Raw genomic sequence first — 20608 nt, forward strand, 5'->3', positions numbered from 1 at the left:
AGCTCCTGGAAAGTGCTGGGACTCTCCACAGCCAGCTCTAACCCTCCAGGAGCCTGGCCACTCTTCTTTCCAAAGGGAGTGGACCTGTCCCTCGTCCTGACTCAAAGCCCATCAGCTGTCAGGACCAGGGCGCAGCTCCCCCAGGTGGGGCATGAGGAGGGGCCTGGATTTTGGGCGGACCCACCCTGGGTCACCTGGCCTGTGTGCAGCTCCTGCGATGGGGCGACATGGCCTTCTCAGTACTCTGTGAAAACGGGCTATTTGCTGGTGGGGCACTGCGGTCTGCTACCCGGGGCGGTGGCCATCAGCAACCGCCACCAGGAGTCCTGAGGGCCTCATCTGGATGCTGTAGCCAGGAGACTGGGCACCTGCCCCCACCCTGGGTCCGTGTGAGGTGGGAATGAAGGCCTCCCCTACAGGCCTCAGCACGGACTACTGGCTTTGGGAGCACAGGGGGCCTGGGTAAGACTGCACCGACCCTGCAGCCTGCCTTGACACGATGAGGGCGGACAGGACAGAGGCCCTTGAGGGCCATCAGCTACACGGGATGCCCTGGATCGGACTGAACCGTTTCTAGCACAGAGTGGGGGCAGAATGGCCGAAGAGGAGGCTGGGCTCCCTCAGTGGCCCGTGGGGCCCCTAACTTCATACCAAGCCCCCATCCACGCCCTCCCTAAGCTGCCCCCTCCTGCCCAACAGACCCGGGCCAATCTCTGCTGGCCACTGAAGGTGTGTGGACACACAGTCCACCAATCACGCCCGCCCACGGAGGCTGGCGGAGGACGACACAGCCACACCCTCCCAAGGCTGGAGTTCGTCCAGAGCCGGGTCACCAGTGGTGGGAAGGTCCCTTGGGAACGCCCCCTCGTACCACTTACGACTCAGTCTTAATTTTGGGTCCCCGCCCCCAGAGTCGGGGGACCCTACCCAGAGCTCGTCCTGCAACAGGCTAGAAGAGACGACACCCTCACAGGAAGGCTCCGGGAGATAGTCCGGCCCCGTGAGCCGCACACCAGTTGGGACAGCTCTGGTACCGGCCCCTCACTGCCCTCCAGGGTGTCAAGGGCAGGGGCCCTTGCCAAGGTCCTTCCAGGGGCACCAGGTCCCTCCAGCTGACGGCCCCTAAACCCACAAGCAGAGGCCCAGGACTCCAGTGGCTGCCCCGGAGTTTCTTGTCCAACCTCTGAACTGCCTGCTCTTCCAGGCCCCCCACCCCTTCGCAGGTGCCAAGGCTCCACACTTGCTGTGGTGGCTTGCCGCTGTGAACCTGGGCCAGACCCAAGAGGTGGCTCCCCAGCGAGGGAACCCAGGAAGGCCCAGGGAACAGGGCCAACTCTCCACCTCTGCCAGGAAGTGAGGTTGAGAAACATCAGCTTCTCCCACGGGCCCCGGGGGCACATGGTCACACACACCATCAGGGCTACTGGCTGCTCGGTTTATTTTCCACTTGGTGCAAGGCACACGGTTACAGGGTGTCGGGAAGGCTTGCGTGTGGCTTGGATAGTAAAGAGTGGGGTTCTCTCGACTTCCTTTTTGGTGTTTTGTTATTTTGATATAAAAGAACCCAAGTGCTTCTGCCGCAGCCCGCCTAGTCTATGGGGGGGGGAGGGAGGGGAAGAGGGGATGGGGGGGGAGGGAGGGGAAGAGGGGATGGGGGGGGACGGGAGGGGAGGAGAGAGGGGAAGGTGGGGAGGGCAGGGGACGGGCTCTGATGAGCCTAGCGCCTCCTGCAGCCTGGCACGCCTCCTGCAGCCTGGCACGGGCCGCTCAGGACTGGGGCCTGGTGTTGGCTTTGCCAGGCTGGCCACCAGGCTGCTTCCTCATGGCTTCCAGAGCCAGGTCGCAGGCGATGGAGCCGCTGGACGCCTGGGGAGATTCCGAGCTGGGGGAGAGCTTGGGGTCAGGGGGGGTTCCACCTGCCCCCACCTCCCATGCTGGCCCCCAGGAATGTGGACTCACCGCTCTGGGGACTCCAACACTGTAGCCATGAACGGGAGAGTGGACTTCCCGAAAAAGAAGCTTGCCCACCAGTGACCTGGGTCAGCCTTGGGGAGACCTGAGACAGGCAAAGTAGGGTGGTGGTGCCCCTGCCTACTCGTGGTGGGATCCCTCCACATAGTGCCGCCCACCGAAGGGGAGTGGCCCTGCGCTCACCGGGGTGGTGAGGGATGGCTTCCCCAGGATACTCCGCACTTCCGCAGGAGCTGTTACTGGAAGTGGAACCCAGGCGGCCTGGAGAAGAGAGGCCTGGTCAGCTCTGCAGGGCACCGAGTCCCCTGCCCTGTCCACCAGGCCAAGCGCTGGCTTTGCTGGCAGCACAGCGGCAGAGCCAGCGCTTCTAGCGGCCCACCCCCCGCCCCGACGGGACCTGTAGGGCAGAGGACGAGGAGGCTGACTTACGCCGGTAATAGTCGTGGGTGGCCACGAGCGAGCCGCTGGAGGGGATGGCTGCCATGCTGTCGCTTCTATGGCCGGTGGAAGCCTGCGCACACAGGGGTCGGGGAGCCCCCCTGGTCACCCGCCGGCCCTCGGGAGGGGCGTTCCCCACTCGGGTACCCGCCCCCACCCAGACTCCGGAGTCCGCCACGCTGAGTTTATTTCCCGAGCGGAGGCGGAGCCCGAGCCCGGAACTCCCGGCCGCCTTCATCGCGCAGGGCGCGGGCGGCTCCAACCGGCCCGAACCGGCCACGCGGGAGCAACAAAGGCGCTTTGTGCGCGGGGCCGCGGGCCCGGGGTTCCGGGCACCTGCCCAGCCCGCCCGGCCCGTCGGGCCCTAGCCCAGCCCGCGCCCCCGGCCGTCCGGCCTTCCGTCCGCCAGTCTGTCTGTCCCGCCAGCCGTGGCGCACGGGGGCGCCCCTTCGGATCGCTCGACCCAACTCACGCGCCGCCCGGGTCCTCACCTAGGCGGCGACCCCTCGCGGGCCTCGGCGCGCGATCACGGGTGGCGGGGACGGGGACGCTAGGCCACGGAGCCCATTTGCAGACGAGACCGCCTAAGGCCGCTCCACGACCGAAGCGCGCGCGGAGTGCGCACGCGCGGCCGCGCCCGCTTATATAGCGGCTCCGCGCTCGCGTCACGGGGGCGAGGCCAGGCGAGGCCCCGCCCCGAGACTGGCCCCGCCCCACTCGTCCAAGACACACCCCCACTCCCGACCCCCGCCTCTGCGAGGCCCCGCCCCGAGCTCGGCCCCGGGCCGCTCCAGTCCCATTGGGCCCCGCCCCTGGGTCCGTCCGAACCCCGCCCTTAGTGGCCTGGCTCCCGCAGGCTGGCCAGGGTGCAAGTGCCGACCTGCGGCATCGGTCCGGTCTGGGGCCACCTGGGAAGCCCGTCTCGGCCTGGCCTGGGATTGGGATGGTTAAATGACCTCCCTACCCCGTCCCGGAGCAGTGCCTGTCCGGCCACCTCCCCTGTCCTGAAGAGACCCTCTCTCCTGTCTCAGAGCAAGGCTTGTTCACCCTTCCTGAAACCCCGGGACCCCAGGTGGTCCAACCTGTCTCGACCTCTCCAGCCCTTCAGAGGCGGTGGGGGCGCTGGACGTGGCCACGCAGGCCCAGCCCCTGCGGTGCCTTTCTCCTTCAGCCTTCTCCACTGGGGACAGAGCCAGTCCCACTGTCACCCAGGACAGACTGGGGCCTCTGCTCTGCGTGCCCAGCCCTCCAACCAGATGTGGGTCCCCAGCAGCTCCCTTCACTGCCTCCGTGGGCTCGGGGTGGTGCCTGGAGCCCTCCAGCTGGGCTGTGGCAGACGAGGCCCTTCCGGGGTGTCCCTCTCCCAGTTCTGGTGGCTCTGGGACCCACACCCCAGGCCTCCAGCTTCAGCCAGCATCCCCCTGCTTGTGAGCACAGCTTGCAGGGGAGGGTGGGGGTGGGAGGGCAGCGGCCCAGGGAGGGGGCCTCATTTGAATGAGTGGAGGTAAAGAACTGCCATCTGGGGATGTCTCCCCCAGCGGGAAACAGAGGCCCCCTGTTTGGGGCAGCCGCAGAATGTTCCCTGAAGTGTCTGGGGCCTTGCCACACCCCGGTTGGTCAACCAGGACGACAACTTCCTTTTCTGTTGTGGAAATCAGCCCTCCCCCCAGCCCCTCAGCTCCTTGTCAAAGGCCCCGAGCCCCAACCTCCCTCTGCAGGGAGAGGCAAACTTGGCTTTTTGCATTCTAGGCCCTGGCTGGGTGTCTCTTCCCTGATGGTTGGGAGGGTCTTGAGAAGTCCCTGCGGGCATCAGGGAGAAGCCAGGGACATCTCATAATGCCTTCTGCCAGGCCCTCCCCATCTTCAGACCCCGGCAAGGACCCCTCCAGGATTCCTGAACCTCAGTCCAACTTCTCACCCAGCAGACAGGAAGTCAAGGCCTCAGGAGGGGAGGGACCTGGCAGCCCCTGGATGTGACCCTTTATCTGGCTGGGTGGGGGGTCGAGGCTTCGGACATTCTGACCAGGACCTGGCTTGGGCAGCGGTGTGGCCCAGGGCACTGTAAGAGGACCTCAGTCTGGGTAATGCCCACTCCTTCTCCAGCGAGTCCCCTGCTGGCAGTTCCGGGGGGGGCTCTCACGCAGGGGGTCAACCAGGCCACACGCGTGGAGGAGACAGCCTGGTCCCCGCCAGCTTGCTCTCATTTCGCCACAACCCCAAGCCGCCTTCACAGCCGACGACCTTCCCCTCTCGTCGACTCCCGCTGTCTCCAGTTTCCTGTCCCTGCGTCAGGCTGATTCTGGATCATAAACTAGGTGTGACTTGGTGCGAATCACATTTAATTGTTAAAGGACATTTGTCATCCACTACCTCACCCTCACACTCACCACACCTCGAGCCCCTCCGTCAGGTTAGTGGGTCAGTGGCTGTCTGGGGTCCGTGCTGGGGTGCCGCCATGGGCTTCAGTGCCAGCCCCTGATGCTGGCCTGGAATGGGCCAGGCCCATGTGCACCCCCCCCCAACTTGTGGGGTGCCTGTGCCTTTGCCTGACTCTTCCTCCCCTGAGAAGCACCGGACCCCCCTCCCAAGCTAGGGGCAGCTCCTAGGAGGCTTGGAGCATGACTGGGTTTGGTGTTTTGTGGTCCACAGAGGTGGCTGGGGTGGCTGGGTGCCAGCTCTGTGCTGGGTGCTGTAGGGGAAACCGAGGCCAATAGCACCTGCACTCACTGCACAGTAAAGACACAGAGAGCGAGGCAGGGATGCTGGGGAGGGGTTTCTCATGCCCCCAAGAACACAGAGATGGGCCTGACTCAGACCTTGCACCGTTCTGGTACTCAGTACGTGGGTTTGTTGAATATCTACTATGAGCAAATGGCTGAGCCGGACAGGAGTGGAAAGGCCAGTCCAGAGTGCAGGGGGACCCAATGCGGTGAGGCAAGACAGCAGAGGGGGTGTCAGGTTTAAGCTGAGATCTGAGGAAGGTGGAGATGGGGGGAGGGACCGGCAGGGACACGCTGAGACCCAGCTCTCCGTGCTGCCGGGCAAGAGCAGGGAGGCTGGTAGACCCTGGGATGGGGAGGGGCCAGGCCGGCCCACTGGGGCCACTGAGGGTCACTCGTAAGGCAGATTGGTCAATGTACTGGCCAGGAGGGAGCAACGTTCTAGTAAGACCCACAGACCTGTGGTCTGTGGCTGAGTGTGTGACTGTCTTGTGGTATGTCTCACACACGCCTCCAACAGGACTGTGGGTTCAGGGCTCGAGGACCTTGGACAGCGCTTATGGCCAGAAAATGGGGTCGGGGCTTGGAGGTCAGGCCACAGTCTCTGAAGCAGTGGGGTGTCTGTTCTGAATCCTGGGCATGGTGGTCACTCAAAAGGGGCGCAGCTGGGGTTGGGGGGGTGGCAAAGGCTGATGCTACTCGGGGGGGCCTGGGTGGGTCAAAGAGAGTGTCCTGGGGGTGGGGAGACACCAGTGTGAGCAGGAGGAGGACAGGCTGGGATCCCTGGGGCAGACCTATCCTGTTGGGGGGGGGGGTGTGAGCGGAGACAGCTGGGATTGGGGGCCACCTGGAAGGATGGGGCCAGCTTGGGGCTCCCAGGGACAGAAGGGCTGCCCAGCCTCTGCTGGGAGGGGCTTGGTGCTGGAGGCCGGTGTTGACGTTGCTTTCCCGGCTGAGGCTCGTCTTTCTTCCAGAGAGTACTGGAAGCCTACTGTGTGCCTGGCAGTGCAAGGCCTGTGTGTGCAGAGCTGGATGAGTGGGAGCCCCTGCTCTCCCAGGGCTCAGTCCCAGGCTCAGTCCCCAGAGCTTGAGAACGTGCTGTCACAGCCCCCAGGGCAGGGAGGCACACAGGCCCTGGACCCAAAACCCCTCGCACACTGGGCTCAAGGTGCGTGGAGGTTGAAGCTATGTCCTGCCTCCTGGTGGGGAGCAGCGGGCGAGGCGTCCTTCTGCCTCCCCCCAAGTGGGCACACCAGGCACGGCCCTGCAGGCTGGGCAGTCCTTCCCTGAGGCCTCAAAGCTCCTCCTTCAGCTGTGCTCACAACAGTGAGGGCCCTGACGCAGCTGCTCCCCAGGGACCCAGGCCTGTGCCTCTTGGGGGCTTCTCGGGTCTTCTTAGGCCCGGGCATCTGGGGCAGAGGGTTCTGGGAGAAGTGTAGAGGGGCCAGGCAGTTGGGGTCCTGACCCCCCTCCTGCAGAACCTCCAACCCCAGGCACGGCTGCCTCCATCGCATGGACAGAAGCTTCAGACTCTCACAGGAGAGACCCGGAGTGGTCAGGCCGGCCTCTGTGGCTTGGAGCTGGGACTTCTTGACATTTTGTCCCTCTTTCACATGTGAGCACCGGTTCTATGACTTTTCTATGACTTGGTGCTTTTCACTTCAATTTGACTAGATTTGCTTCCATTCACACTGACCCTCTAGCTCCAGCCAGCCAGGCCCTTCCTCAGGCCACATGACGCCCCACCCTGGCTGGGTGCAGACATGTGCTGGGTGTGGATGCCAGGCAGAGCCTGTGAGCCCCCCTCTAGGGCTGAGGGCAAAGCCAGCCATGCCCAAGGGTCACTTACCTCAGGGTCGGGAACCCAGTCTGGGGGCCCAGGCAGGCGGGGCACTTGGCCGCCATCTGGCTGTGGTCACCTCCCCTCTGGGGCCCCCCCTGTAGAAGTGTCATAGGCCAGGCTCTCGGGAACAGAAGTGAGATGGACACGGAGAGGCAGGGCGCATGTTGGGTGGGGGGCCGTGGGGCCAGTGGGGGCCCTTGGCGTGAGAAGGGACAGTCAGGGGTAACCTGCATTGGCCCCCACCCCACTCAGACCAGCCTGGGGAGGAGTCCTGAGGCGAAGCGGCTCTGTGGCCTGTGACCGAGGCCAGCCCTGCGGGAGCTGTCAGCAGGGACTGTGTGCTGACCACCCCAGCCGCGCAGCGAGGCCTTCCCTGGAGGAGTGCGTCTCCCGTCTCCCCAGGCCACCCTCCAGCTGTCCGCTGGGCCAGCTGACACATCCCCAGCCTCACCGGCATCTTCAAGAACAGAAAATCTGAAAGGAGGCGTTTTTTTTTTTTTCTTTAAAGTGTAAACAGAGAAGCTACATTTACTGAGCCAGGAGGGTGGAGGCTCTGCCAGTCCCCCCACTTACTAAGTGTCAGGGACCCAGAAGGGGGTTTGTGGGACAACCTGGTTACAGTGGGGACCCATCGCCACTGGTGCATCCCCAGCCCGTGTGCGGACTGCGTGGCATGGCCTGAGGTGGGCGATGCTCCTGTCTGGTGTCCACCGAGGCACCGAGAGGAGGAGTCAAGGCCGCTGTCCTGCCGGCCGGCCCCCAGGTGTGGCTCCAACATGGCGGGGGGGCGTCCCCAGCTCTGGGGCCATGAGGCCTGGGGTCGAATCTGCCTCCACCTGCTGCTGGCAGCAGGACCCCCACCCAGCCAGCCGCTCAGTATCTGGGCCGGGCGGTCCGAGCTTGGACAGGTCAGCCCTTTCCTTCCGCTGGCTCTGCGGGGAGTGTGGCCATGTGCCTGGAGGGTGGTCACGTGCTCAGGGTGCACAGGGCTGGGTTCTGTGTCGGGAAACACCCGAGCCTCCAGCCACTGGGGAAACGGTGACAGAATAATCACTCAGTGGGGCAGAGACGTGCATGCTGCCTCGGGCTGGTCGCACAAGGTGGGCGGACATCTCTGCTGAACACCAAGTGGCCGTCCCTCTCGCGGCCACCGGCTCCCGCAGGGTGGCAGGGAAAGGCTCAGGCCCCGGGGGTTGCTGGGACTGGGGCTCGAGTCCCAGCTGTGTCACAGCCGTGTGACATCTGGAGCCTCCACTCCCTTCTGGGGAGATGAGAGGTCAGGGTAACGACCATGCAGTCCTAACAGGTGTTCCGTGGTGACGGGCTGGGAGAGGCAAGGCTCACAGCAGCCCCTTATAGCCGGGCACTGTGGCTGTGCGAGCATGTGGATTGTCACCCTGGCCGCAGGTGTTTGCCCTGAGGTGAGACCTGTGCTGAAGCCAGAGGCCAGGGCTGGGGCCCTCAGGGCTCAGCCTACTCCTGGGGAATGAGGGTCCCCCCGGGAGCCCAGCAGCCCAGCCCCCGCCCCTGGTGCCCCAGGCAGCAGCTTCTGCAGGCTTCTCCAGCACACGCACTGGCACCTCTGTAGGTGGAGTCACCATTTGCGGAAGAAAACAAAACAGCTGACTGATATTTGGTGAACGATGTGGGGGCACTTTGTGTGGCCGGACGATGTCCTCGGGGCCGCAAGCCCCGCCGCTGTTCCCGTCTTCCCACCTGTAAGATGTAAACGCTTAGACCAGCACTGAGCACGTAGTGGTGAAAGTTAGACATGATCTTTATTAACAGTGCTTTTCGCTGCTGGGAATAGCCTAATTTGTTTACCTGTTGGTTAGACAAAATCTACAGGAAGAGAGTTTGTGTCCGTCGTGCGCCCAATGGCTGAGAAAGAATCGGCCATGCAGTAGACATTCAATAAATACAGTTGATGAAAGGATGAATTGAGTAATGAAAGACATTACAGATTTCGGGCGTGAAGGAGTGAGGAGGTCAACAAATGTTCTCCCCAGAATGCGACTATACACCTGGAAAAAACTGTCAGAAACAACCGTTTTAGTGCTCCAGGCACACAACAAGCTGAAAAGAGTTCATTCATCAAGAATTCTGAGTTTCAGGACAACACCCAAAATTACTTGGCATAAAAGCCCCAGGAAAATCTCAACTGGTGTGGGAAACAATAAACAGGCCTGGGAGGCCCAGACGCCGGATGATCGGACTCAGGCTCGAAAGCACCTGTTACCAGCAACTGGGAGCATTCATACCGTGTGCTGGGGACCCAGCATCCGTCCATGATGACAGCTCGGAAACGAGGATCAGAAAGGCTTTCAATCTAATACAGAGCACTGGCGAAGAACTCATGCCAAGTACGTTCAGCATTGTGCACGTTGGAGAAGGTCTGCACCCCCCGTCCAGGACTGGGATGAGGCAAGGACGTCCACTCTCGCCACAACTCCTCCACACCTCCTGGGAGTCTTGGTCGGTACGATAAGGCAAGGAAAAGAAACACAAAGCCTATGGGTTGAGACTGAGAAATACAACTATCCCTGCTCACCGACAACATGATGCTCTGTGGTCACGGAAAGTACGCCAAGCGGATAGAGCAAACGTGACCGGCACGAGGCGGGGTCAGCCATATTGTGACACGCTAGCAATTTACAACTGGAAGCAGACATTTTTTTATTTTTATTTTTTTAAAGTTTATTAACCCATTTTGAGAGAGAGAGAGAGAGAGAGAGAGAGCGTGTGTGTGAGTGGCGGAGGGGCAGAGAGAGGGAGAGAGAATCCCAAGCAGGCTCCATGCTCTCAGGGCAGAGCCTGATGCGGGGCTCAATCCCATGACCCTAGGATCATGACCTGGGCCAAAATCAGGAGCCTGACACTCAACCGACTGAGCCATCCAGGCGCCCCCAAAACATACCATTTTTCAGTTACCCTCTGTCCGTGAAGCACTTACGTATAAACCTAGCAAGACGTGTGTGCCCAAGGCGAAATGCCAAAGGAAGATGTCAAGCCAGACCTAAGTAAACGGAGACTCAACACAGTGAAGACCAGCTTCCTCCAAACTGATACACAGACCTAGGGCAATGCAAGTCAAGTCCCTGCGAGATCAGTGAAAACAGACAAGCAGGTCCTAGAATTGGTGTGAAAAGACAAACAAGCTACACTAACTGAAACATGTTTGAAGCCTAAGAACAAGGAAAGATCGCGGTACCCAGATCCTTTCATGGAGGGTAAGTTCTAAGTTCCCAGAACATGGACGTCACCGTTTTAGAGCGTGCATTTTCGCACATTCGCAATGTTGTGCAGCCATCACCTCTGTCTAGTTCCAAAGCATTTTCATCTCCCCAAAAGGAAACCTTGTGCCCACCAAGCAGTCCCTCCCCCAGCCCCGGGAACCACCAATCTGTATCTGTCTCCGTGGAATCAGTGTCTGGCTTCTTTCCCTCAGCCTAGTGCTGTCCAGGTTCATCCACACTGCAGCACGGATCAGTACTTTCCTTTTCTCAATACAACGTCTATTGTGGTAAAATACGCGTAACAACATTTACCACCTCAGCCGTTTTCAGTGTGCGGTTCAGTGGCGTTAAATGTACTCCCAATGTTGTGCAGCCTCAGAGCCACCTGCATCGCGGTGGATTCATCCGCTGAAGCTGCGACTCTGTCCCCACTGACCCCCGTCCCGTGTCCTGTCTCCCGGCGGCCACCTCTCGGCCCTTTGTCCCCGGGACTTTGGTGTCGGCATCTCCTGTCTGGCTGTGACGGGGGCTCCCTCCCGTCTTTATTTCCTCTGGTTTAACTTGTTCTCCCCCTCCTAGTTCCCTAAGTGTGAACGTTACATTGCTGACACGAGACCTTTCTTGTGTTTTCACGTGTGTTTATCGCCATAAATGTCCTCCTTCCGGTATTTTAGCCGAGTCTCTTGTGTTCTGATGCCTTATGTTTTCCTTTTCTCTCCTCTCCGAGTATCTTCGGAGTTTCCTAGTGGTTTCTTCTTCCGGAGTGTGTTGTTTAGTTTCTACAAACCTGTAGATTTTCTACTTCATCCTATTGTGGTTCAAGGAGCTATTTTGTGGATCTTTTAAAATCCAGCAAGATGCAGCCTGGGGCCTGTCGTCGGCTCTCTGCTGGAGACCGCCCGGTGTCCTGCTGATGCGTGCTCTGTGTGTGTGTCTTAGACCTGCTTGGTTCATCATGTTAAGTCCTGTTTCCTTACCTTCCATCTGATTGTTTGCTCGTTATGGACAGTGGGGTACCGATGTCTCCAACAATTGTTGTAGGAATGCCTGTTTCTCCCTTCAGTTATGTCAGTTTGGGTTCATGTATTTTTTTTTTTAAAGTACAAGATTTTTTTTTTTTAACATTTACTTATTTTTGAGACAGAGAGAGACAGAGCATGAACGGGGGAGGGTTAGAGAGGGGGAGACACAGAATCTGAAACAGGCTCCAGGCTCTGAGCTGTCAGCACAGAGCCCGACGCGGGGCTCGAACTAACGGACCGCAAGATCATGACCTGAGCCGAAGTCGGCCGCCCAACCGACTGAGCCACCCAGGCGCCCCTGGGTTCATGTATTTTGATGATCTGTTATATAGGTTCACAGTGCCTAATAATGTTCAGTATCTTTTCGTGTGCCCATCGACCATCTGCAGATCTCCTTTGGATAAATGTATATTCATATACCTTGCCCATTTTTTAAAAGTTTATTTATTTATTTTTGAGAGAGAGAGAGAGAGAGAGAGAGAGAGAGAGAGAGAGAGAGAATGTGAGCAGGGGAGGGGCAGAGGGAGAGGGAGACACAGAATCCGAAGCAGGCTCCAGGCTCTGAGCTGTCAGCACGGAGCCCGACGCGGGGCTCGGACTCAACAACCATGAGATGGTGACCTGAGCTGAAGAGGGACACTTGACCGACTGAGCCACCCAGGTGCCCCTCCCCCTGCCACCCATTTTTAAATCGAGTTGTAAGAGTTCCTTATATATTCCGGACACTGGACCCTTATCCAACATGACCTGTAAATATTTTCTCCCATTCTGTAGGTTGCATTTTCACCGTCTTTATAGTGTCCTTTTTTGCACAGAAGCTACACATTTTCAAGTCTGGTTTACTTATTGTTTCTTTTGTTGCCCATGTATTTGGTGCCACATCTTAGAAACCACTGCCAGATCCAAGGTCATGAAGATTTACACCTGTGTTTTCTTCTAACAGTTTTATAGTTTTATCGGGCTTTTGATCCATTTTGAATTAATTTTTGTATATGGCACGAGGTACGGGTCCAAATTCGTTCTTTCGTGTGTATTTATCCAGTTATCACAGTGCTACTTGTTGAAGAGACCATGCTTTCCACACGCTGCCTGAGTCTGGCAGTTGCCATAAGACTATAGTAATCGGGTCAGCATGGCCTTGGCAAAGACACGGACATAAATCACTGTGACAGAAGAGCGTCCGGAAACAGCCCTCCCACACACATGCCCAACGGTGTTTTGAGAAGATGTGAAAGCAATTCGACAGAGAAAGTATAATTTTTTCAATAGGCGGTACTGGGAGAACTGTACATCCTTATGCAAGAAAAGTAACACTTGACCTAAATCCCACACCTTCTATAAAAATTAACTCAAAAATGGGTAATGTCTCCAGGTGGGGCACATAGAACTTCACGGCTTTGGAGGAAAGTATGGGAGAAAATCTTTGTGATCTGGGGTTAGCCAATGTCAAAAGCATGAAGAGCATGATCCGTGTAAGAAAAATACGGATGAATGGACTTTATCAAAATGGAAAATTTTGTGCTGTGGATACAAGTACAAAAAGAGAAGCCACCGGTGGGGAGGAAGTATTTGCAAATCAAATATCTAACAAAGATTTAAAAACGTTTTTTTTAACATTTATTTATTGCTGAGCGACAGAGCACGAGCTCTGGGGAGGGGCAGAGAGGGGGAGACACTGAATCCGAAGCAGACTCTGGGCTCTGGGCTGACAGCTCAGATCCTGTAACGGGGCTCAAACCCACACACCGTGAGATCACGACCTGAGCCGAAGTCGGACACTTAACCGACTGAGCCCCCCAGGCGCCCCTAGTTTGGCAGTTTCTTAACAGGTTAAACACACACCTGTCACACGACCCAGCAGCCCCTACTCCTGGCATTTGCCCGAGAGAAACCCAAATGTGTTCACACAAAAACTTGCGTGCAAATGTTGATGCATCCATGACTTCCCGAACTGGAGACAACTCAAATGTGATTCAGGGGAGAGGCGGGTAGATAACCTGTGTTCTTGCTGTATATGGAATTTTATCCATCGATAAAAAGGAACAAAGGGTTGCGACACAGCGACCTGGATGAATCTCCAAGGTCTTATGCTAAGGGAAAGAAACCAGCCCCAAAAGGGACATGGTGTAAGCTTCCGTTCACATGACGCTCCCAAGACGACGCCACAGTAATGGAGAACAGCTCAGCGGCCGCCGGGGCAAGAGGACCATCTAAGCATAAAGCGAGAGCGTGGAGGAGAGTTTTGGGGGATGGGACAGTCTGTGTCCTGATCAACGTGGCTACAGTCATCTGTGCGTGTGCTAACATTCATCCGACTGTGTATTCCCCCGAGAGTCCCTTTTCTGTGTGACAACTTAAAAAGATAAAAACAAAAAATAATTCAAAAAGCACAGCCACCATAGTAGAAATGGATGCAGGTAAGAATCATCGATGAGTGTTGGGTTGAAAGAGGATTTCGATGAGGAACAGGGTATCTACAGAATCCAAGGTGCATCCTCATTGATTAGCTCATACTTACGAGGGGAAAATAAAACTTTGCTACAGGAAAAGCTAGCGGCCACCACCGTCACTGGGTCGTCGGGGGTGACGTCCCTGTCAGGGAACTAACCAACGTGAGGCACCTCCCCTTCGGATGCGTTGAGGGGAATACGTGTTGCTCGGCGGGGATTCCCACCAGGAAAATAAAACTTGAACTCATTCGTGCAGAAACATCAGAAGCTCCAGAAGACAGAACTCTTCAAAGCAACTGGCCTCAACTCTTAAAAAACGTCAGTGTCATAAAAGACACAAATGGCAGAGGAACTATTTCCAATTAGACGAGATCGGGACATGTGACTTGGGAAACCAGCGTTCGGTCCCAGACCGGGAAAAGCTGCCGGGGTGGCTGGCGCCATGGGAACAGGGCTCGTAGACGGAAGTGTTGTGTCAGTTGGAAGGACGCAGTCGAGTGCTGAGGGCAATGATTTACGCAGCCCCTTCGCAAGTGGCTTGGAAAAAAGAATATGCGTAGACACACACACGGAGAGTTGCATAGACGCACACAGAGAGGATTGCATGGACACACACACAGAATTGCATGGACACACACAGAGAACGAGAACGCAGATGGGCAGGCATTGACAATAGGGTGCCGGCGAAGGGCGCCCGACGCTGGGGGCACCTACTCTTGCAACGTTTCTCTAAGTTTGCAATGATTTCAGAATAAAAAAATGTACATGTGTGGAATCTACTGCTTCCGGCCACGGTGAAATGGCAGGTGGCAGGCCAGCCCTGTGTCCACGAGGAAGCGTGGAGCTAGACCCCATTGTGGCAGCCGCCCCAGGCGGTGGGGGGCCCAGGGAGTAGGGCTGCGGGTGGAGGGAGGTGGGTTCAGCGGACCCACACTCGCAGGGTCATCCAAGTGGGTCAGGCTGAGGCTGGGGCGCAGGCCGGCTGAAGCGCGGGGAGCGGCTCGGGTCTGTGCCTTCTGGCTGGGGGAGCCTGGGGGGCTCACGGAGAACAGACACCACGGTCTGTGCCCTAGTGTACTAGTTATCTATTGCTGCATAACAAATGATCACAGGTTAGTGGCTTTACAAAACATGCGTTTATTGTGCACACCCAGCTCCCTGGGTCAGGGGTCCAGGCACAGCTTACTGGGTCCTCTGCTCAGGGCTTCAGAAGGGTGCCACCAAGCCATCAGTTTCCTTACGAAGCTCACGGTCCTCTTCTAAGGTCACATGGCTGCTTTCTTTGGCTGGACAGCTGGAGGCCACTCACAGCTCTTAGGGGTTCCTTGACCTGTGGCCCCTTACAGGCCTTCTCGCATCTTGGTAGTTCTCTTCTTCAAGGCCAGGAGGAGAATCCCTCGTTCCGGTCTGTCTGCCGAGACAGGGTCTTAAATAACGTAGGCCAAGTAAGGGAGTTATAGCTCACCCCCTCTGTCATGTTGTGTTGGCTGGATGCAAGCCACAGGCTCTTTCTGCCCTCAGGAGGAAGAAGTTACTCCAGGGCATGAATCCTGGGGAGGGGGGGTGAGTTGAGATCGGAGCCAGAATATCAGCAGACATCCCATGCTGGGCACCACTGGTATCTGGACCTGGCTGGGGTGGAGAGACCTTCTGACTTATTTCTTATTATTTTTTTTTTTTAATTTTTTTTCAACGTTTATTTATTTTTGGGACAGAGAGAGACAGAGCATGAATGGGGGAGGGGCAGAGAGAGAGGGAGACACAGAATCGGAAGCAGGCTCCAGGCTCTGAGCCATCAGCCCAGAGCCCGACGTGGGGCTCAAACTCACGGACGGCAAGATTGTGACCTGGCTGAAGTCGGACGCTTAACCGACTGCGCCACCCAGGCGCCCCCTGACTTATTTCTTTAAGAGATAAGACTACAGGGGCACCGGGCTGGCTCAGTCAGAGGAGCACACAACTCTTGATCTCATGGTCATGAGTTTGGGCCCTATGTTGGGGGTAGAGATTACTTAAATAAATAAAATTAAAAAAAAAAAGAGAGAGAGAGATGGGGTGCCTGGGTGGCTCAGTCAACTTTGGCTCAGGTCATGATCTCACGGTTTGTGGGTTCGAGCCCCGTGTCGGGCTCTATGGTGAGAGCTCAGAGCCCGGAGCCTGCTTTGGATTCCGTGTCTCCCTCTCTCTCTGCCCCTCCCCCACTCACACTCTGTCTTTGTCTCTCCAAAATAAATAAACATTGAGAGAGAGAGAGAGAGAGAGAGAGAGAGAGAGAGAAGAGTACCACCTACAGTAATGTCTACTCTAGGACCATCTAAGGAAAGTTAAAGCTGAGCCTCATGAAAGGCTGGGGGACCAAGATTGAAAGTTGAATCTTATCCATCTGAGGGAAGTTATGTTGGGTGTTCCACAAATCAACACCAAAAAGCATGAAAACAAGCCCCTACAGGCCCAGCGATTGAATGGCCACTAAAATAAGAACCCACAGTCTCCAGAGGAAGATAACAGAATCCAGAGTCTTTACAGAACGTTCAGCATTCAGCCAAAAATTACTAGACGTGCAAAGAAATAGAATTTCCTCATACCTGCAAGGAAAAAAGCCAGCGATCAATTAATTTTCTCTCAGCGGTGAATTTATCCTTCAGTGCCTGCCCTATGGAATGATCTGCTCACCGTAAAGCAGAAATGCTTCGAGTAAGTCTGTCCGTCATCACAGAGCAGGTTTTGAAGCGGGAGTTTAGAGCCAAGAGGCGGTGGACAGATGACGACGCACACCTGTGGCTCCGAACCCCATCCCCGTGGCGTCCTCGCACAAGTTCACACACAGCGGCACACGGCAACCTTATCGTGGAGCGACACTGAATGCGGAACCCCGTACGGCAGTGAGAAGAAACAACTACCGTGTAGACCGTGTATGTGAAGTCTGAGAGTAGACAACATGATGCACGGTCTAAGAAGTCAGGACAGTGGTCACCTCTGAGGGCACGAGGGAGTGTTGTGTTTCTTGATCTGGGTGGCCAGGTACCTTTGTCATTTGTGCACTTTTCTCTAAGCATTTCCAAGGACGGTCCCCGCACCCCCCCCCCCCAGCCTTTTCTCTAGCCAAGGACCAGCTTCCTCAGTCTTGCCAGTAGGGAGGGGGTCTCCCCTGGGGCAGGGCAGGCTCTGGACCTCTACCATTGATGGAGGCCGCCAACAGCCTCCTGCACCAGTCACCCTAAGACACCCACGAGGCCTCCTGCTCTGGAGGCAGGTTATTCCCAATTGCCCTGCCGAGGGTTTGCTCTACCTACGAGGTGAAAACATGGGCCCAGAGTTGCTAAGGAGCCTCAGGATCCCCAGGGTTGTCTGCCTGGAGACACTCCTCCTTGAATTGAGCACTGAGGCCTCTCCCTGCAGCACCTGAGGAGTGGGCAGTGGGTCTGTAGACCCTCCCCAGGGGCTCCCTCCGTCTCTGGGCCCCACCATAGGGGCTGCCCCTTCTTGGCCAGAGAGGCTGACCCATCCCCTGGGCTCTCCAGTGGCCCCCCAGCCTGCCATGGACCACATGGGGGGGCTGGGCCCCCCCTCCTCCTGGTGCTAGGCTGGAGCCCTGGACTCTGGGGGGCTCAGAGGGCAAAGCTCGCCAGACCCCTTCCCCGGTGGTGGCGCTGGGCTTGGGCAGGGCAGGGGTGGGGCTCTGGTGGCGGCAGGAAGCTGCCCTCCCAAGCACTGGTGACACTAACCCGGGCTCTGGGTGGAGCTCTGCTCCTTCGCCATGGCAACAGCGCCCCGCTGTGTTGCTGGGGGATCAGCGGCCCCAAGTGCTGGTGGCTGGTAGGGCAGGCCCGGCTGACCTTCCCTTCCCTGAGGGGCTGCGTCCCCCTCTTCGGGGCCTCCCACCCTCCAGGCACGCTGGGTTTCTTAAGGTGGGCCGTTTGGGGGCCTAGATTGTCTAGTAAGTCACGCCCTGCACCCCGTTCCACTCGGCCCAGGGACTGAGCCCAGGGCTGGATGCTCGGTGGGGCCCCTGCCTAGCCTTGGGGTCTAGTTGGGGTGCAAGCCGCGGCCCGCCACCCCCCCTCCAGCCCCGCCCCAGCCCTGCCACCAGGCCGCGGCCCCCAGGCCCCGCCCGCCGCCCCCTCTGGCCCCTACTTCTCTGATTTGGGGCCACGATCTCGCTTTTCCGAGGGGAGTTCAGCAGCCGACAGTTCCTCCTCCATGGACCCCACAATAATGTGCGGACTCATGGGCAGCTCAGTTCCCTGGTTGTCCAGCCTGGGGAGCTGGGGGAGGGAGGACCTTGACCCCAAGGCCGTCCAGGGTCCTGCTGCCCAGGTAGGCTGGGAGATGAGATTTGATTAACCCCGCACGTGAGGGTGAACACCGGAAGTCCTGGGGACAGACAGGAGCCTGTGGCCCAAGGCCAGGAGTTGAGGTCATTCTGAGATACCCCAAGGCTGGAGGGTGTGCTCAGCCCTGACCCCCATCCTGCCTCCAAGTCACTGCCCGGGCAGCAGCTCCCAGGGTGACCACTGGCCTTGGCCCCGCAGGAAGGCAGATGCCCAGCTGGTCAGTTATGCATTCTCAGGTTATTATTAACCCAGCAGTGACATCACCAGCAGCCAATAGGAGGAGGGTTTATTTCCAGGCTGACAGCTTGATAACGGTTAATTTTAGCTGGGTCTTCTTTCCACGGGCTCACGAAACCTCAGCCTGTCAAAGTGGGGGCTGCCTGTGTCTCCCCAAACAGCTCCCCGCTGGGGGTAGCTGGGGGCCACTGGAGGGGACAGAAGGTGTGCAGTGAGGCGGTGGCCCCTTCTTTGCTCCCCCTCCCCTGCCCTAACCACCCCCTTGGCTGCTCTGGGGGCCGTTGTGACTAGAGGCTCGGATTTGGGAGGTGGGGGTTGGGGGGAGTTGGAGGGGGAGGCGTGGCAAGCCTGACCTGGGTGGAGGGGAGGAGCGCAGGCGGGAACCGGTTGGCCTCTGTCCAGGAGTGACACTGCCGGACTCAGGCCTTCCAAGCTGCCGGCAGGTTCCGCTCTCCTTGCTGTGTGACCTTGGGCACTGTGGCTTGTCTGTCTGTGCCCAGCTGACTCTTGGTCAGTGGGTGCCCCACCGCCTGGTAGGCCCACCCAGCACTTGATGAACTCACAAGGCCCGGAGACGGGTTATTTAGTATTTGGTGTTTGGTTCTGTTCAGTGACCTGTAGTTATTAAATGCTGTGCGATGGTGAGGAGGTGTTAGTTAGTTTGGGGACTCTGCAGTCGTACGGGCTTGTTCAGCACTGTCGGCGTCTTACTATGCAGTCTCACCGTCCAAGAGAGCTTGAGTGTCGCCACCTCACCCAGCCTCCCAGGGCCCTGCAGGCTGCCCGCTGCAGGTGCACAGGGCGCATCCTGGGGACACAGAGGCACCTTGGAGAAAACACCCGAGACCCCTCGGGGTCAGCGTGTAGGGCCTTCAGGGAGGACGCTGCATCCCACCGGCAGTGGCTGCTCCCCTGAGCAGCACCTCCCGGCACCGGCCTGCCCCTGGCAGGGGTGTCGCAACGTGATTCGGTCCCCACCAGGCTGACGGCCGTGGGTAAGCCCAGAGTAGGTGCGCAGTCCAGACCTGTTGACGGGGAGCGGTCTGCAGGCAGCCCGGGGTCCTGGGCGCTGGTGGTCCCTCTGGGGAAATGGGGGTGGGCGTCTCCAGGGACCTGGGCCTCCCTCAGCCTTGGTTTGGCCCATCCCAGCTTCAGCCAATCCCGATGTCTCCCAGACCCCTGCTAACCTTCAGTGGGGAGGGACGCATTAAATATAGAGGGCAGCTGGGCGGGGGGTGGGGTGGGTCTCCGTTTCTTGCCAGGAGTTTATTTTTAATTCCTGGCTCCTGCGTGATAGTATCAGCAGCACTTGGAGGTGCCCGGAGTCATCTGTGAGCCCCTCCCTGCCTGAAAGGGCCAGGAGTCCGTCTGTCTGTGGGTGCAGACCTTGGTCCTGTGGGGCAGGTCCCCCGTCCTCACAGCCCAATGGGACAGCCTGTCCCTCCCTCAGAGACCTCTCCCTGAGCAGGGGAGACCTGCTTGCCCCCCCCCCCCCACTGTGCTGGGCCCCTTTCCCCCCTGACCTCTGAGGGTCCCATCTCTGAGGGCTCTCTCAGCCACTGCCCCCGTGCAAGGAGCTGGGCACTAGGCCTCTGCTCTCACCCACTCAACACACATTTCTAAAGACCCTGCAGTCACTAAGAAGAATAAGACAGGAGCGGTGGCCGGACGATGGCAGATGAGGCCACGGGGAGAGGTGCCAACAGCGGAGAGGCCTGTAGACTTGGTTTTCACACAACACAGCGCTTCCCCGTCCCTCCCCTGAAAACCCATTTTGGCCATTGCCCTGGTCTGCCCAGGACCCTCAGAGGTCCCCCATCTGTGGCCTGGGACTCTGCTTCCCTGGGGGCTCCTGCCCGTCGTCGTGCACACCAGGGCAGCCCAGGAGGCACCAGTGGGCCCTGGGAACAGACCTGGGTGCTCCCTGCATGGAGAGAGGCCCAGGGTGAAAACAGTCCTTTCCAGAAGCCTCGGAGGGACGGTGGTGGAGGTGGATCGCCTCAGGCCTCAGGTCACTCTGGCGAACTGAGGGGACCCTGGACACACCATTTTCAGTCTGTCCCATGGGGCCGGACTGGGGGCATGCCAGGGTGAGGCCACGTGGCAGGCACCCAGGCACAGGGGCCTAGAAGCAAGCAGATTCCAGGGTCTCGGGGAAAGGACCCATTCCACAGAGGCCACACTGAGGAGGCAGAACAGAGGCTTGTTAGTGCGTCCGGCACCAACCACGTGGAGGGCCAGGCCAGGGCTCAGTCCCTGACCTCAGTCCCCTGACCTCAGTCCCTGCCCCCTCCTGGCCGAGGCCTTACCTGCTGCTACCCTGGCCCCACCTGTGTTTTCCGGTACCTGGGGCTGAC

At 58.4% G+C, this 20608-nt stretch overlaps 1 protein-coding gene and 1 long non-coding RNA gene across 3 annotated transcripts; both read right to left on the reverse strand.

The window, feature by feature from the left end:
- Window positions 1–1421: 1421 nt before the first annotated feature.
- PPDPF (pancreatic progenitor cell differentiation and proliferation factor) lies at window positions 1422–3041 on the reverse strand. The gene is made up of 5 exons (XM_043553449.1): window positions 2901–3041; window positions 2401–2482; window positions 2155–2232; window positions 1960–2056; window positions 1422–1882 (listed from the first exon to the last, which is right to left on the reverse strand). The coding sequence occupies exons 2-5, from the start codon at window positions 2453–2455 to the stop codon at window positions 1768–1770; spliced, it is 345 nt and encodes a 114-aa protein (XP_043409384.1). The 5' UTR covers window positions 2456–2482; window positions 2901–3041; the 3' UTR covers window positions 1422–1767.
- An 11756-nt stretch (window positions 3042–14797) lies between these two features.
- LOC122467163 lies at window positions 14798–19631 on the reverse strand. 2 transcript variants are annotated; one of them, XR_006292845.1, is made up of 3 exons: window positions 17815–19631; window positions 16354–16603; window positions 14798–15087 (listed from the first exon to the last, which is right to left on the reverse strand). It is a non-coding gene; the product is annotated as an uncharacterized LOC122467163 (long non-coding RNA). The 2 variants fall into 2 exon arrangements; XR_006292846.1 differs by lacking the exon at window positions 14798–15087 and adding an exon at window positions 15865–16265.
- Window positions 19632–20608: the final 977 nt, after the last annotated feature.

The sequence above is a fragment of the Prionailurus bengalensis genome, chromosome A3, assembly GCF_016509475.1.
Source record: "Prionailurus bengalensis isolate Pbe53 chromosome A3, Fcat_Pben_1.1_paternal_pri, whole genome shotgun sequence".
NCBI lineage: Eukaryota > Metazoa > Chordata > Mammalia > Carnivora > Felidae > Prionailurus > Prionailurus bengalensis.

Bases quoted from the DNA above. Each gene is read 5' to 3' on its own strand.
- PPDPF (XM_043553449.1), bottom strand. From the start codon at position 2,455: ATGGCAGCCATCCCCTCCAGCGGCTCGCTCGTGGCCACCCACGACTAT. The intron at 2,057-2,154 runs GTGAGCGCAGGG...TGCCTGTCTCAG, and splicing joins AGCCATCCCTCACCACCCCG to GTCTCCCCAAGGCTGACCCA. The intron at 1,883-1,959 runs GTGAGTCCACAT...GCTCTCCCCCAG, and splicing joins GTGTTGGAGTCCCCAGAGCG to CTCGGAATCTCCCCAGGCGT.